General features: G+C 37.4%; 1 protein-coding gene across 2 annotated transcripts in view; it reads left to right on the plus strand.

The window, feature by feature from the left end:
- SLC27A6 (solute carrier family 27 member 6) overlaps window positions 1–16428 on the plus strand; it is a 40663-nt gene that overhangs the window by 22648 nt on the left and 1587 nt on the right. The window contains exons 5-9 of one of the 2 annotated variants that reach the window (XM_030969405.1): window positions 3–197; window positions 6734–6824; window positions 8631–8829; window positions 9417–9514; window positions 11560–11690. In XM_030969405.1, coding sequence (XP_030825265.1) covers window positions 3–197; window positions 6734–6824; window positions 8631–8829; window positions 9417–9514; window positions 11560–11690 — 714 coding nt within the window. The remainder of the gene's footprint in view (window positions 1–2; window positions 198–6733; window positions 6825–8630; window positions 8830–9416; window positions 9515–11559; window positions 11691–16428) is intronic. The other variant, XM_030969406.1, reaches the window with a different exon arrangement.

Here is a 16428-nt window from a genome sequence, read left to right on the forward strand (position 1 = left end):
AGAAGGAAGGAGAAAAAAATCACAAAGTCCGACTAGCAGTTGGAAATGGAGTAAGAAATGATGTATGGAGGGAATTTTTGGACAGATTTGGTGCTGTTAAGATCTGTGAGTTCTATGGTGCTACTGAAGGAAACATTTGTTTCATGAACCACACAGGAAAAATTGGATCTGTTGGGCGCACCAATTTCTTCTATAAGGTGACTATTTATTTACATCCTACTTAGTAGGAGTGCTGAAAAATTATGTTTCTTAGTTGTAGTGCAGTCATAAGACCAAGACAAATTTTCTAGCTTGGTTTTTGCAAGTTAGTTGGCCCTCTGTAAAATGTTGGCACCCAGCCCAGTTGTACACTCAGCAGAAACACTGAGATTTTTTATAGAGTTCACAAGAGTCAAAAAGGCTTTGGCTCTCTTCTGAAAGTTTTGAGTAATCTGACAGTTGCCAAGTATAGTTTCAGGTCTCTACTACATTAGAGGACAAAAGAAAAAGTTGGAATTATTTTAATACCCAAGAACTCCTCACCGCTGAAATAAGACCACAAATTTCCTATTCTGATTTACTGTTCTGCAAATTATAGTTGAAGATGTGTTTATATAATATATTTTATTGCATTCTGCTATGTAAATATTTGGCATAAATGGGAATTAATAATAATTAATATATTGTAATAATGACATACAGTATCATATAGACAGATACAAATTTAATAGGTATTTTATACCTAGAGGCAAACTACATCTAGCCTGTATCAGTATCTAGAAATGTTAAAGATAACACAATACATATATAATCACTGTTGAGGTATTGTGACAGAGAATACTTGGCAAGATTATTAATTTTAAAATGCTATACCCCTTTATCTACAGTCTACAGTAGGTGGTTGCTGTGTTCTAGACTACTGAAACTAGAAAAAAACCCATTCTGTATTTCATCAGCTTTGAAAATGGCAGTCATATATTTTGGGGAGGAGGATTACATGTTATTTATATCACACATTATGACTTTCCTCCGCCCTTCTGAGTAAATGAAGAATTTATTTATGCTTGAAATTCACAGATGGACTTTTTCATTTTCATGCTGTAAGGACAATCTTTTAAATTATTTGAAAGTCACAAACAAAGTAACATGTGTCCCAACCTTTAGCCAATAATATGAAAGATGTCTAGCCTTTTTGAAAGGAGACTGCATACTTATCATTATGTTGCTATTTATGCCAGTTTTTACTCTTCTTGAAATAAATAGTACCTCATACATTGCCTAGAATTATAGATAGGGACACCTATCTATATACAAGTCCTGTTGACTTAAATGGCATTTGTACTCCTTAGGAGAACTGATAGCAAAATTTCCTGACAAAACTTTTAAAAGGAGTAATGTAAAACCATTGCTTGGAAATACAACAGAGGTATCTTCTGATGCCATGTAAATAGGTTTCTAGGCAGCAGATGTTACAGAGTTCTCAGCTTCAATACTCCATGACCACAGTGCAGTCACTCCACAGACTGCTTTACACACTGGGGCCAGAGGAATTCTTCATTACTTGTACAGAAACTCAGACTACAGTGAGGATTCTGGAACCACTCAGAAAACACCACAAGAGCTAGTGTGTTGCTCAGAAACCACAGAGAGCTCAGGAATTTAAGCAGCTGATTTCACTGATTCTCTGTACTACTTGTCTGATGCTCCATTCAGTGACCATCCAATGCTGTTGGATATTTCCAGAAGGGTCCAGAACTGCTGCCAGAAATCAGAGACTGGGAATTTAGGCAGTAGTAAGTGAACCAGGAGCCTTACAACTGATGTTAATTTTTGTTTCAGATTTTTCTAAGCCTGATGCCTTATAATATTACAAGATTTTGCATGTGTTCCAAACTTGAGTAAACTTCTTTTCAGTATTACAGAACTTTGGGCAGATTTTTTTCATACGTCATTAACATTTTTGGAAATACCTTGTGAAGTCTGCAGCAGATAAAGGTTAAAATTGAAACTACCTGCATATTTATTTAATAATCTGTATTTTTAACCAAATAGTGTGGCAATTTTGCAAGTGACGCTAAATACATATTTTAATGCCATACATAAGTTCATTTTTGCTTATTTCAGGCATTTGTTCTGGGAGGTTTTTTAATATATTTTGCAGCTTGCAGGTTACTAAACAATGCCTTCTGAAGTGTAGCTGTTATTTGTTTTACTTCAGTCTAAATGACATCCACTAGACAACTAGTGATATGTAAAGGACAGCAGCATAATTTCTGATTTGTTGACTTATGAAAAACCTTTCCTGAGGTTGGAAAGAAAATCTGTCTCCTGCTGTAAAGCAGACAATGGCACAGACAAGGCCCAGCCACCCAGTGCCTAACATCTGTTGTTTCTTCAAATAAATGCTACAGCATCTTTTGGAACATTCTTTTGACGCGCAGGACAACATGAGATAATCTTTAACATGCTTTCTAGGGATTTCCTGAACACCTATTTCTAGAACAGAAAGAAACAGAACTGAGAAAGTGGGAAAAATAGGTTTGTGTGTTCATATATGTGATATACTGAAAGAGAAGGAAGAAACTTGCACTCTTCCTGCAGCATAATTGCACAGCTTGCAACAAAGTAAATGCAGTACAAAGCCCTATGGATACAGGTGTTGGGAGTATAGAGGGAGTAATAGCAGAAAGTTTCAAAGTATAACATTTTTAGTGGGGGGGAGGGTGGGGGGAAAGGAAAAAAAGTAGGAGCGCATTCTGTTGTAGTGACAATGGCACAGTTTGTAAAGGTGAAATACAAAAATTACAGCTTTAAGTGGCAACCTGAGTTCTGAGTGAGCGAAGTAATTTTTCTACCAGTAACTGCTAAGTACTAGGGATAGATGCTTGCAATAAATATTAAGGTTCTACAGAACACATTTATTTTCATAAAAATATTGGAAGACATGAGGTAATAGAAAGAAACAGATGAATGTTACAGCAGTTGGCAAAAGTCACTGTATTTAGGATATTAACTAAAAGCAGTGCTCTTGTTTGCACTTCTTCCTTTTCACACTGTGTTCTTTGTATAAGAGGGATTGGTTCAGGTGCTTGAAAGCCTCCTGTAGAATATGAATAAATCTTTCAATAAAGATGTTTACATAGAGTCAATTGACAGAAAAGTAGAAGCCTCTGAATAGCTTTTCAGCTGGTGAAACTTAAAATGTTTTACAAAAAATACAATGTCTTGATTAACACAGTAATATAATAAATTACTGTTTAATCTTTACATCTGACATACATATGTGTCTAGGTAATGTTAATAATAAATGATGTTATATATGACATACATTATGTGTATATTTATATGGATGTGATATGGGAAAAATCTTGAAGACCCTCTTGAAGACCTTCAATTGTGTCTATCAATATATAAATCTCTTTCTTAAATATATTCTGAGTGATGACAGGCAACAAGGGAGCTTGGGATTAATGAGATCCAAAGAAGCTTATAAGAAGGGCTGAAAATAACCCAGGGCACGTTCACCTGAAAAGCATTATGTAAACAAAAAAAAACCAAACCCAAAAAACCAAAAAAAACACAAACAAAACAAACAACCCAAAAACCAAAATATCCCACCCAAACTTTATTTGTAAATGTAATTTCTCATTATTTTAAGCAAAGATACTCAAAATATCACATGAATCCAAATCTGTTACACAAAACTCTATAGATAAAAATTGGCTTTGAGCTGAGAAACATTTAGATCTTATAACAAATCTTAAATAATTTCAATATATAAAATGGCTTTCACACTGCCATTCAGAATTAGTATTACGCACTTCATGCAGTCACAGAACTTGTGGCAGAAGACAAATTATTTTGTTTAAAAATAAGCAAAGTTAGTTTTAAGCAAATTTTAAAATCCTGGAAAACTGGGTTCAAAGGAAGAATACTGATGTGTAAATCCAAGCAATGGATGCTCCTAAATTCATTGGCCAATGCAAATTAATGTTGTTTCTTCTCCTTTGACTAATTTTGAGTAAAAATCATCTAAAGTACTACAAGTGTTTTCTAAAGTATTATAGTCTTACATGTTATGATTCAGTTAATATCAAACATAACTTAAAAGATTTGTTTCTTGGTTTTGTTTACTTTGGCTCACAAAGTTGTGTGGAGTACCTATGCATCTGCTCTCTACAGTGCAAATAAGGCATTTCAAGTATATTTTTAAAACTGTCTCTAAGATGTGATGACACTATGTTCCAATTTTTTTTCTTACATTTCAGTTTTTAAAGATGCTTGAAACTAAATCTAGTGCATGTAATGCTTTGTTTTCAAAACTGATAGTCTCCAAGAGAATTCAAAAATACTTAATCTCTAAAACAAGTAATAAAAAGCTAGTGATCTCTATTTCCTGGTAAAGGTTCTCTGAGCATTCTCTGCAAGTTGAAATGCCAGGAATGTTAAAACTACTTTCAAAACAATATTTAAATTCAGATATTTCCAATCAATTAAAAAATAAAACAGGTGGGGGAAGCTGGTATTAGATAACATCTGGGCAGCGTAGTAGTAGACAATGTACATTAATGCACTTTCAGTTTCAGCTTGCTAAATGATGCTTTTTGTTTGCTACATTATCTTGTGCTTCAGAGAGCAAGATGTAGATTAAAATAATGAATGTTGCATGCATTACTCTGTGAAAATAATATGGTAATGCTTCAACAGCTCAGGTCCTTGTCCCATTAGAATTTAAATAATGAGGCAAACCAAATGTTAGTCTGTGCCCAGACTAAATACTTTGCTGTGGGGCTTTCATTTTCTGTGATTTAATATGAAAAGCAAGCTGCTTAGAATCACAGAATGATTTAGCTTGGAAAAGACTTTTGTGCAGGCACAGCTGTTTGCACAGACTATGCATAGTTTCATTATGCATATTTAATACAAGATGTGGTTCTTTCTTTTAATTATGTGCTTTCATGATGATTATTTCAGAAACCTAATTGGAATACACCTTGTTAATATTCTGGAGTTGTAGGCAAAAGAAGTTGTATACAACATAGTATAGTTATGTATAATAATAGTCTTTCAGATACTGAATTACAGTTTCTGAGTGTTTTCAACAACTTGAAATAATTCTTCATTCTTTCAGGGCTCAAAAACTGTATCTTGTCAAAACACTACTCTGTATGATGCATTATTTTAAGCTATTCTAATCAGACACAGAACCAGTAACATTTAATTTTTTATTATTTCATTCTTATTATTTATATTACTCGTTGCATTTGGTCATATTAAACCTATTGAAGTAATAAATATCAATATGAAAAGAAAGAAAGTGAAGAAGAGTAGCATTTAAATGTAGATAGACAAAAAAAAAAGACACTCTGTTCCTCAAGAATAATCAATTATTTTCTAATTGAGGCAAACTTTCTGGCCCTCAAATTCTTGATTTGTTAAACTATTTAATCTGAGGTTAATAAAAAAATTACCCTTCACTTAATTAAGATAGTGTCCCATCCTTGAATCATTACTTTATTTTGCCAGCTATGACATTTTTCCTTTGATCAACTGTTAAAAATATCTTTTTGTTTCAGACTTAGGATAGAAGAAAAACACAGTGCTGAACATTGAAAGGACTCAATGAACCTGTTTTGTCCATATGAGACTGAAATTGTGGGATTCATATTGCTCATTATTCAGATTTCTTTGAGAAAAAATTATTTATTTACAACAACATTTTAAATTAGGATAAAGATGCAACTCTTTGTCCTAGTTAGTGGCAGAAAAGGAAAGGGGTTTATGTTTTAACATCCTACTCTTTACGTCAGTCACTTCCATATAGCCCTCCTTAAGTTATATTGCATTTCTTTATTGTGAGGAGTGCAGGTCTATATTAACATTTTATAGAATTGTTCCACGATTGCCAAGAATTCTCAGGAGAAGATAATTACCTTGGTTTCACCAGTTGTTAAAGATTGCTGATACATTTCCTTTTGGGAAGGAAACATGGAATCCCAAGCAGGACAAATTGTCTCTTTAGAATAATAAAGAGCACTGCAAACACAGAATCAGGAAATAGTATTAGGAAGTGTCTCTTAAAGGCCCAGTTTGGATTCATATCACAGCAGAAAAATAAAGCAAAATAATAGTCACATGCTGTATATTCAAGAAAAAAAAAAAGAGGAAAGGAAAAAAAAGTGATGCGGTTTCTAGTTTTGATAGGAGTATCTTGTCCTTCAGTTTGCTTGGAGCCATGGCAGGATGTACCCTTCTGCTGGTGCTCACTTCCCATCACCATACAGCAGCCTGAGAAGGCAAGAGGGAAGAGCTAAGGCTAGTTAAGCAACCGTAAAGCCCAACAGGAAGCAGATTTTCCTTTGTGAGGCCTTTCCCTTGCCAGCTGTTTTCAGTGCCAGAAGACCCCGAGAACACATCATAAGAGCCAGCACCATTAAATGTCACTTAAATACTAGAGATAATGTTTTTATTATGCTGACTCACATTGTTCTTTCACTGATGATGTAGATCCCATAACTTACTTGTAAGAAAATTAACAAGTGGACAGTTCTGTGTCTTCATTTACAAAACTGTTTTGATGCTGCTTACCCTCAGGAAATGGCATAAATTTACATACAGAGTATTTTCAGTTTTAAATGAAACTGCATTCTCCTTTCAGATGAGCAAGACTGGAGTACAGGTTTCCTTATGTATATTTGCTGCCACCAGATGTCACTGTGTAGATGAGTAACTGATGACTTCTTCCCTTTTTTAGCTTTTTTTCCCATTTGATTTAATCAAGTATGATTTCCAAAAAGATGAACCAATTAGAAATAAGCATGGTTGGTGTGAAAAAGTTAAGAAAGGTAAGTATGTATTTTAATAGGATATTACAACCTATTGATTTTAATAAAAATACTTCAGAGAGTTGTTTTAAGGAGCCTTGCTATTGTGTTACTGCAGTTTACCAAATTAACTATTATTCTTTGCTCTGAAAAAAAGCAATATGATTTTTGATCTCAGATAAAACAGCATTAAACATACCAGTGCTGATATCAGAAGCACTCAGGAGATCCTTGGATGTATTCACAGAAGAGTAGTGTTCAAAAGTGATGTTATGGCATTATCTTTGAATTTATACATAGTGACATCTGTGTTTTTTAAAGGAGGTTAACATAAGGAAATGGTTGCCTAAGAGATCTACAGGAAGGACTGGTGGATTAGAGCAAATGCTTTTTGATGAGAGATTAAGTGTTTCTGACTAGGTGATGTGATTTAGCTTAATAATTAAAAAAAAAAAAAAACCACCCCAAAAAATGACAAAAAACCCCAAACTGCTTGATTATAGCTGTCCTAAAAATATTTATGAAAAATCATGATTACACAATTTTTCAAAGCATTACCCATATACTGGAACATGCATTGAACTGTAGGAAGGTAACAGCTGAAACTGGAGGAAGAAAAACTCATATTAAAGGTCAGGCAGACAGCTTTAATGGGGAGCTGAAACAGATTTTTCAAAGGATTATGAGATTCTCTAACAGTTGATAATAAAACATGGGCACTTTGAAGATGATATGTCACCAAAAGCTGAAATTTTATAGGAATTTATCTCTATGGATGCCAGACTGACCTGTGAAGGGAACACATGCTCTAATTAGACACTTGGTCTAATTTTTTTCCAACTACAGCACTCAGTCTAATGAAAAATATTATCTCTGTCTATAATCTTTGTCTTACCCACATCTTATTTCTTCAGAGCATTATGGCTGCAGTGATACTACCAGTGAACTAAATACTTCTGCTTTAAGCACTACCAGTTTATGGGAAAAAAAGGCACAGCTTTTTTTAAGGAGGCAGTCTTAAATTAAAAATTTGTGCCTACTTTTGGAAGCATTTTGATATATTTTCATATTTATAATTCTTGTCTCTGTTATAAAGTAATGGAACTCTTAAGCTATATTGTTCAGAACCTGCTCCCAAAAAGGTTATTTCATGCAATTATTCCATACTCTGCAAACTAACACCCTGGTACTCTACAAGCATAAGAGGATAATCCTTTCTCCTACTCTCCCTACTTTTTGAGGAAAAAAATTGTGTTAAACTTTTGTATTTTACACCAAAAAGTAAACTGATGATGCTATATCACTTTAATGAATATTCTTAAGAAGTCACAGGATCACATAATATTCTAAGTTGGAAGGGATGCACAAGGATCAAATCAAACTCTTTAAGTGAATGGTCCCCACATGGATTAAACCCACAAGCTCAGTGTTATTAACACCAGGCTCCAACCAACTGAGGTAATTTCAGTGTTCTCAGAACTTCTGAAAAGAGATTAAATAGGAACACAGTGCCTGGGCTGACCACCTACTTCTGATTAACACTAATTTTTCATTAGAAAGCTGATAAAGCTGACACTCATCATGGAAATTCAGTAACATGTGGGGAGTCAATTCAGTATAAGCTTGAATGGTACACTTTCAGAGGATTATAAACTACTATAGCTTACAATAGACAGATGACCCTTCTGGGAGAAAACTGGTGAGCCACCAGGAAGAAATACAAGTGACTGTGAATTTGTGTGGACAATACTGTAAGTAAAATTAATGTCAGGTACAGAAATGTCCAATGATATTTTGGGGTTATATTCTTTCAACTTCTCTGTATAGGTGAGGCTGGTCTTCTGATCTCCAAAGTCAATGCGAAGAACCCCTTCTTTGGTTATGCTGGCAATAAAAGACACACAGAAAAGAAATTACTCTGTGAGGTATTTAAGAAGGGAGATCTTTATTTTAATACTGGAGATCTAATGGTTCAAGACCACGACAATTTTCTGTATTTTTGGGACAGGATTGGAGATACCTTCAGGTACAGTCATTGTTTCTTTTCAAATTTCTTAATTAAAGATACACAGAATGGAATAATGTGGTTGGATTTGTTTTCAACTGGAACTGTTCAGTTTATTGCTGTTGTGATGTAGTTTATAATGACTCTGAAGTGGATGATGAAGGCTTAATTTTGTCACAGGTGTTCTGTGAGTGATATTCCTGTGGAATTGAATGATTCATTTTCAGAACAGTTCGTAGGAATTCCAGCTCTTTGATCATGCTTTTCAATAAGCATATAACTAGTGATGGATTTGCTATGAGCAAGGAAGTTGGATGCTGATGTGGAGAAAAATGTATCAAATAGCAGAGATTGGTCACTTTTGATACATTTATATACATGTAAAAAACTTAGAAACAATTGTATTGATCTTCAGTGGCCCTTACAGTGTTATGATGTGCAGTAAGGGCAGTGAGTTGCAACATTGTCTTCTGGTGGTCAAATTCTAATGTGACAAATGTGAAAAAATGTGAGGTAGTGTCAGTCTGAAATGAATGGAGTTTCTACTAAAGGGAAACTTTTAAAAGGACAGATGTCATAGGATTAAATTATTTTTTCACACATTTTAGATGGAAAGGGGAAAACGTTGCCACTACAGAAGTTTCTGATGTCATTGCAATGTTGGACTTCATACAAGAAGCAAATGTGTATGGTGTGTCTGTGCCAGGTAAAAGTTTGAGTTATACATTTTGCTTCTCCTAGGTTCATTGTTAACCCTCATAACTCTTTCTATTTCATGTTTTAAACCTATGAATCATATTTGATTCAGTCATCTCTTTAATATCTAGCTAAAATGGAGATGCAGGTAATGAAAATACCACCTGACTATGAATGAGCCAGTGAATTATGCATTATTTATCTGTATGCAGTGAGGAGTATTTTTGAAAATCTACCATGCATACATTTGTGATAGCTACATACCCTAAATTAGAATAGAAAGATTTAGTAAATTCACATCTGCATAAAATCCAGACATACGTACCAAAATAAAATGTAAACAAGGTAATTCTAAAGTAACTCTAAAGGAAAAGATATGGAGACATTTTGCTGTCTTATTTCACTTCGCTTCATAAAGTAACTGTGAACAGTTAAGTTATAAAACCAAGAAGAAAATGAAAAAGAATATAAAGAGAAAAATAAATTTGTAAGGAAGAAAATATACTAATTTCTTTTAATAGGGTTTTTTGTTATTTTTCATGAGATCAGATGGGCTTGATTGTCATTCATGGTAAATCTTTTTTTAAAATACATGTTTGGGTTCACTGGCATAAAAATAAGTTTCTGTATAGGAGACTGGTGCTCTGCTTTGCACCAAACTAAAACAATGGCTAAAACAGTGTTGATAACTTGACAGTGCTTGGCTGCCACTGACCAGAGCTTGCACAGTACAATGCTTTCACCGTGCATGAGAATGCTGGGAATAGTAAGAACTTGGGAGCCGATGGAGATGGTACAGTGGCCCAAAACTGACCAAAGCAATATTCTGTATCATATGATACAGAATAACTTTGCCATGCTTAGTTATTAAAGCTGGAGGAAAAGAAGTGGGTAAGAGGTTTGTGGGTGTGGTGCTTGTCTCCCTGAAAAAGCACTGCATGCTCCAAATGAGGCCTTGCTCTGCAGGAAGTAGCTGGACATATCTGATGATGGGGAATATTGAATGATGTCCTGGTTGTGCTTTGCTTGTACATGTATCTTTTTGTTTCCCTATGAAACTGCCTTAACTATTGAGCCTTCCTTTCCTTCACTTCCCATCCCATGGTAGAAAGAGATTGAGTACAAAGCTGGCTGGATGTTTTGTTGCTGGCAAGGATAAACCCACCACAAATCGATAAAGAAGTTTAAAATGAGAGATAGTGTCACTTTCTCTCATATGAAGCATGAACACTCACTTGAACAGTATTTTAAAGCCATAGAACATGAAACATCATGGAAGACTGTCTAGAAATCAGATTCAAAAGTATGAGAGATGCTAATTTCCTGTACAATACTTACCTGTTTACCTACTCAGTTTATCTGACTGTCTTGATAATTGCAGTTAAGGTTAAAAAAGATCAAATTTCTTACAAATTTTATATCATAGCAAAAAAATTAAAACAAACTGAAACAACAATAAGGTTGGCAGAACATCTCAGCTGTTACTACTAGCCTAAACCTACTTACTAGGTTGAAGTGTTTAGTTAATTTTGATAGCTGAAGTTCATTGCTTTTACCTTTTACCCATTTTGTTCTTTACCAAAGACTCACAATGTTCTCCTTTTCCAGACTAAAGAGTAAGAACTTTTAATTGCTCTCTCTGTTAATTCAGATCCACAGTTTTGAGAAAACGTACTGGCAAGAGAAAGAGACTAAAACAGAAGTGAAGATATAATTGGCTACTCCAGGAAAGACACTCTTCACTCTTGTTTTTGAGAGAGGAATGTTGTTGATGTTTATCCACATTTATCGATTATATCAAGCACAGGGCTCCATTTAGTCTTACCTGCCACACTAATTTACAGCATTATTGCTTAATTGAACACTTGAGTGATCTCCAAATACATGTAATACTGCATAAAATATGAATGAGATCTTGCAGCTTTACTGAAACTCAGAATATGATATATGACTGTTGGTTTGTTAATGCACTATGGGGTTTTTTTGTATGGTTTATCATTACAATGTCAACTTTATTCATGTTACAAAATTGTCGTCTCACTTCTTTTTGTGCAGATCATGAAGGAAAAGCAGGAATGGCTTCCCTCATTTTAAAGCAGAATGCATCATTAGACTTGGAGCAAATGTATAAGCAAGTAGTGACCTATCTACCGAGTTATGCTTGTCCCCTCTTCTTAAGAGTCCAGGTAAGCTGCATTATTGCACTGTGTATACAGATATCTACATTATTTAAATGCAGAGATAGCTAAGTGAATAACAAAAAATGCTTGTTCATGTATTACTAGATTAGTTTTAGACTGGGTCCTATTTACTGTCTTCATTAGTGGGATCCTGGAAATGGATTACACAAAAAGTCAATGAATTTGCAGATTATGTTTAAATGAGAGAAACTGTACAAATGAGCAAGGACAGAGATCATACAAAAGGATTTGGGGAGATTAGAAGCATAATCATGGTAAAAGAAAAAGATTCAGAATTAAAAGCATCTTGAAATTGCATCTGAAGAAAAGAATCTAAAATCCATTTTATTCAGTGAAAATGGGAGAGAAATAGAGCTAAAACAGGAGACACTGGGCTGTACACAGTAAAATGAATGTTATTTTCTGTGTAACAATGACAAATATTAAAGCATTTGAAAAGATACTAGGTAAATTGAAAAGGTGAATAAAAAAAGTATGTTATTGTTGCCACCACAGTATCATCCCTTTGGGGTAAAGAGTCCCTCCTGCAGAGTGTAAAAATGTAAATATCATAGAGTGGACTACATAGAGCTAGGAAAAAATATGAGAGGATCAAAAGCACACAATATTGATAATCATGATACATGAAGTCTGATGAGCACTTTCATTTTTCTTAAGTGTTGTGCAAACATCATGATAAAGACAAACAGAAAAATGTTTCTGAAGGTGTTTATGGGGGAGTCCTCTACATTCGAAGAGCAGATAAAAAAACAGTCATTGTTTAAAGCAAAAAGTTATGGAAGTTGGTTTCTTAGATCACCCAGAGATTGAATATTGGCTCAGAATAAAGAGGATAAACAAAAAACCTGTGAAAGACCTTGGAAGTGAAATATGTGTGTATGTATCTATCTATCTCATAAGTCCAGGAAGATATCTTGCAGCAGCATTCTGATGTGAGAAAGCAAGATTAGACTTGAGAATGTTGCAGTAGTAAGTTTATGAATTATGAGAGCCTTGTCTAGATTCATTCCTGTACAGTTGTACTGGATGGAAGGAATCTGAATCTTGGGTATTGCATTGATATCAAGTATCTGGAATTTGAATTTAAATTAAGATTTAAATGCCTCCATTACAGATGTATTGCTGTTGGTACAGCTGTCATTAACCAAGAAAGAAAGAAGGTAGAGGGTGGAACTTGAAGGGAAAAAAATTAAAAACATATTAAACTACAGAATAAGTATGAGGCCCTGCATCTAGAGAGCCAGCCAGATGATTTAGAAGAAAATTGTCTGCCCAGTGAGCCATATGTTGACCGAACCCATCCCACAGGGAGGTCTGCTGTCTCCCTGAGGCCCAGGTATGAAATATCACTGAGAGACTTCCTGGGCTGATTCAGCCCTCTGGTTATTACACACTGCTGATATTCCAGGCTGGCAGTTGTGAGATTGAAAAAAGGAGTATCAAGGTGATTAAAAGGAACTTTAGGGCACTGGGCCAAGTGGTTGATAGGACAGGGGCACAGGTTGTGTTCTGCTCAGTGTTCTGCTCTCCCTTTGGTGGCAGAGAAAAATGATGAAAGAAATAGGAGAACTCACATCATTAACAGGAGGCTTAAGGGTTGGTGTCATTGGCAAAATTTAGGATTCTTTGATCATGGGGCAATTTTTACAGCAACTGCTTTACTGTAACCAGATGGGCTTCATCTCTGTGTTAAGGGCAGAAAGTTCTTAGCTCATGAACTGGCAGACCTTGCTGAGAGGGCTTTAAACTAGGTCTGAAGGGGGAAGGGGATGCATCTGGGCTAAGCAGGTCCCAGGGTGGTAAGACGGTGTGTTAGGAGAGAAATCAGCAGCCCAGCTGAGGTGCATGCATACCAATGTGTACAGCATGGGCAACAAACAGGAAGAGCTGAAGGCCAAGCAGAGCTATGATGTAGTTACCATCACAGAAATGTGGTGGGATACTCGCATAGCTGGAGCACTGCACTGGATGGCTACAAGCTCTTCAGAAGGGGCAGGAAAGAGAGAAGAGGTGGAGGGCTGGCCCTTTATATTAGGGAGGCTTTTGACACCATAGATATTGAAACTTGAAGATGGAGTTGAATGCCTATGTGTAAGAATTAAGGGGAAGGGCAGCAAGGCTGATATCCTACTGGGAGTCTGTTGTCGTCCACCCAACCAGGAAGAAGAGGTGGAGAACTTTTTCTATAAGCAGCTAGATACTGTTTCAGAATCACCAGCCCTTGTTCTTGTGGGTGACTTCAACCTACCAGACATCTGCCGGAAACTTCATAGAGCAGAAAAGAGGGAGTCCAGGAAATTTTTGGAGCGTATGGAGGGCAACTTTTTGTCGCAGCTGGTCGTTGGGCCCACCAGGGGAGGGAATATGTTAGACCTGCTGTTTTCAAATAGAGATGGGCTGGTGGGAGATATAGTGGTTGGAGGTCGCTTGGGGCAGAGTGATCATGAAATTAGAGAGTTCTTGATATTTGGTGAAATGAGGAGGAACACCAATAAGACTCTTACATTGGACTTCCAGAGGGCAGACTTTGGCCTACTTAGGAGATTTATTCAGAGAATTCCTTGGGAATAAGCCCTTAAAAACAAAGGAGTTCAGGAAAGGTGGGTGTGCTTCAGAGATCCTGAGGGCACAGGAACAGACTGTCCCTGTGTGCTGAAAGGTAAGCTGACAAGGTAAATGTCCAGCTTGGATGAGCAAGGAGGTTTGGAATGAACTTATGAATAAAAGGAGGATGTATCATCTTTGGAAGGAAGGGCAGGTGTCTCAGGAGGTATTTTAGAGGGTTGCTAGAGCATGTGGGAAAAAATTAGTTCAAACTTAAAATGGCGACTTCTGTAATGGATAAGAAAAAAGTGTTTTTACAAACATATTAATGGTAAAAGGAAGGGTAAGAGCAACCTTTGTTCTTTACTGGATGAGGGAGGGAACTTAGTAACTGCAGATGAGGAGAAGGTGGAAGTGCTTAACACCCTCTTTGCCTCAGTCTTTAGTGGGAAGATGGCTTGTCCTCAGGACAACTGTCCTCCTGGGTTGGTAGATGGTGTCAGGGAGCAGAATGGTCCCCCCATTATCCAAGAGGAGGCAGTCAGAGAACTTCTGAGACGCTTGCATATTCATAAATCTATGGGCCCAAATGGGCCATTCCAGGGTGATGAGGGAACTGGCAGATGAGCTCGCGAAGCCTCTCTCCATCATTTACTATCAGTCCTGGCTCACTGGGGAGGTTCCAGATGGCTGGAAGCTGGCCAGTGTGACACCCATTCACAAAAAGGGTGCAAAGGAGGATCCTGGTAATTATAGGCCAGCTAGCCTGACCTCAGTACCTGGCAAGGTTATCGAACAGTTTATACCGAGTGTCATCATGCAGCATCTACAGGATGGCCAGGGTACCAGACCCAGCCAACATGGAGGGGGTAGGTCATGTTTGACCAACCTGGTCTCCTTTTATGACCAAGTGACCTGACTGATGGATGCGGGAAAGGCTGTGGATGTTGTACCTGGACTTCAGCAAGGCCTTTGACACTGTCTCCCAGAGCACACTCCTGGGAAAGCTGGCAGCCAATGGCTTGGAAAAGACCACTTCTTGCTGGGTTAGGAACTGGCTGGATAGCCAGGCCCAGAGAGTGCTGGTGAACCGTGCTGCATCCAGCTGGTGGCTGCTCACCAGGGGTGTCCCTCAGGGTCTGTGCTGGGGCCAGTTCTGTTCAATATTTTTACTGATGACATGGATTCTGTTGAGTCTTTCATGGTAAATTTGCAGACAACACTAATCTGTTGGAAGGTAGGAGGGCTCTGCAGAGAGACCTGGAAAGGCTGGATGGATCAGCAGAGTCCAATAAAATGATGTTTAATAACTCCAAGTGCTGAGACCTGCATTTTGGCCACAATAACCCCCTGCAGTGTTATAGGCTGGGGACGGTGTGGCTGGACAGTGCCCAGGCAGAAAGGGACCTGGGGGTGCTGGTCCACAGTCGGCTGAACAGGAGCCAGCAGCATGCCCTGGGGGCCAAGAAGGCCAGTGACATACTGGCCTGTATCAGGAATAGTGTGGCCAGCAGGAGCAGGGAGGTCATTCTTCCCCTGTACTCAGCACTGGTGAGGCCACACCTTGAGTGCTGTGTCCAGCTCTGGACCCTCAGTTTGGGAAGGACCTTGAGATGCTTGAGCACGTCCAGAGGAAGCAACGAGGCTGGTGAGGGGCTGGGAACACAAGCCCTGTGAGGAATGGCTGAGGGAGCTGAGGGTGTTTAGCCTGGAGAAAAGGAGGCTCGGGGGGTGACCGTATCACTCTCTACAGCTCCCTGAACAGTGGCTGTAGTCAGGTGGGGGTTGGTTCAGCTGACAGAATGAGAGGACACAGTCTCAAGCTGGGCCAAGGAAAATATAGGTTGGATTTTAGGAAGAAGTTATTTACGGAAAGAGAAATAAAATACTGGAATGGTCTACCCAAGGAGGTGGTGCAGTCACCATCCCTGGATGTGTTTAAAAGAAGATTGGATGTGGCACTCAGTGCCATGGTTTTGTTGAGGTGTCAGAGAACGGCTTGGACTCAATGATCTTGAAGGTCTCTTCCAACCTTCTGTGATTCTGTGAAGCTTGATCTGACATATAATCATACTTTAGAAGATGTCAGAACATTTCCTACACCAACCAGATCAGGTAGATAACATCTGTAGGTATGCCTGGAGTAGATAAAAGGGCTCTTTGACTTTTCTTTTTAATG

This window comes from Camarhynchus parvulus, chromosome Z (assembly GCF_901933205.1).
Source record: "Camarhynchus parvulus chromosome Z, STF_HiC, whole genome shotgun sequence".
Lineage (NCBI taxonomy): Eukaryota > Metazoa > Chordata > Aves > Passeriformes > Thraupidae > Camarhynchus > Camarhynchus parvulus.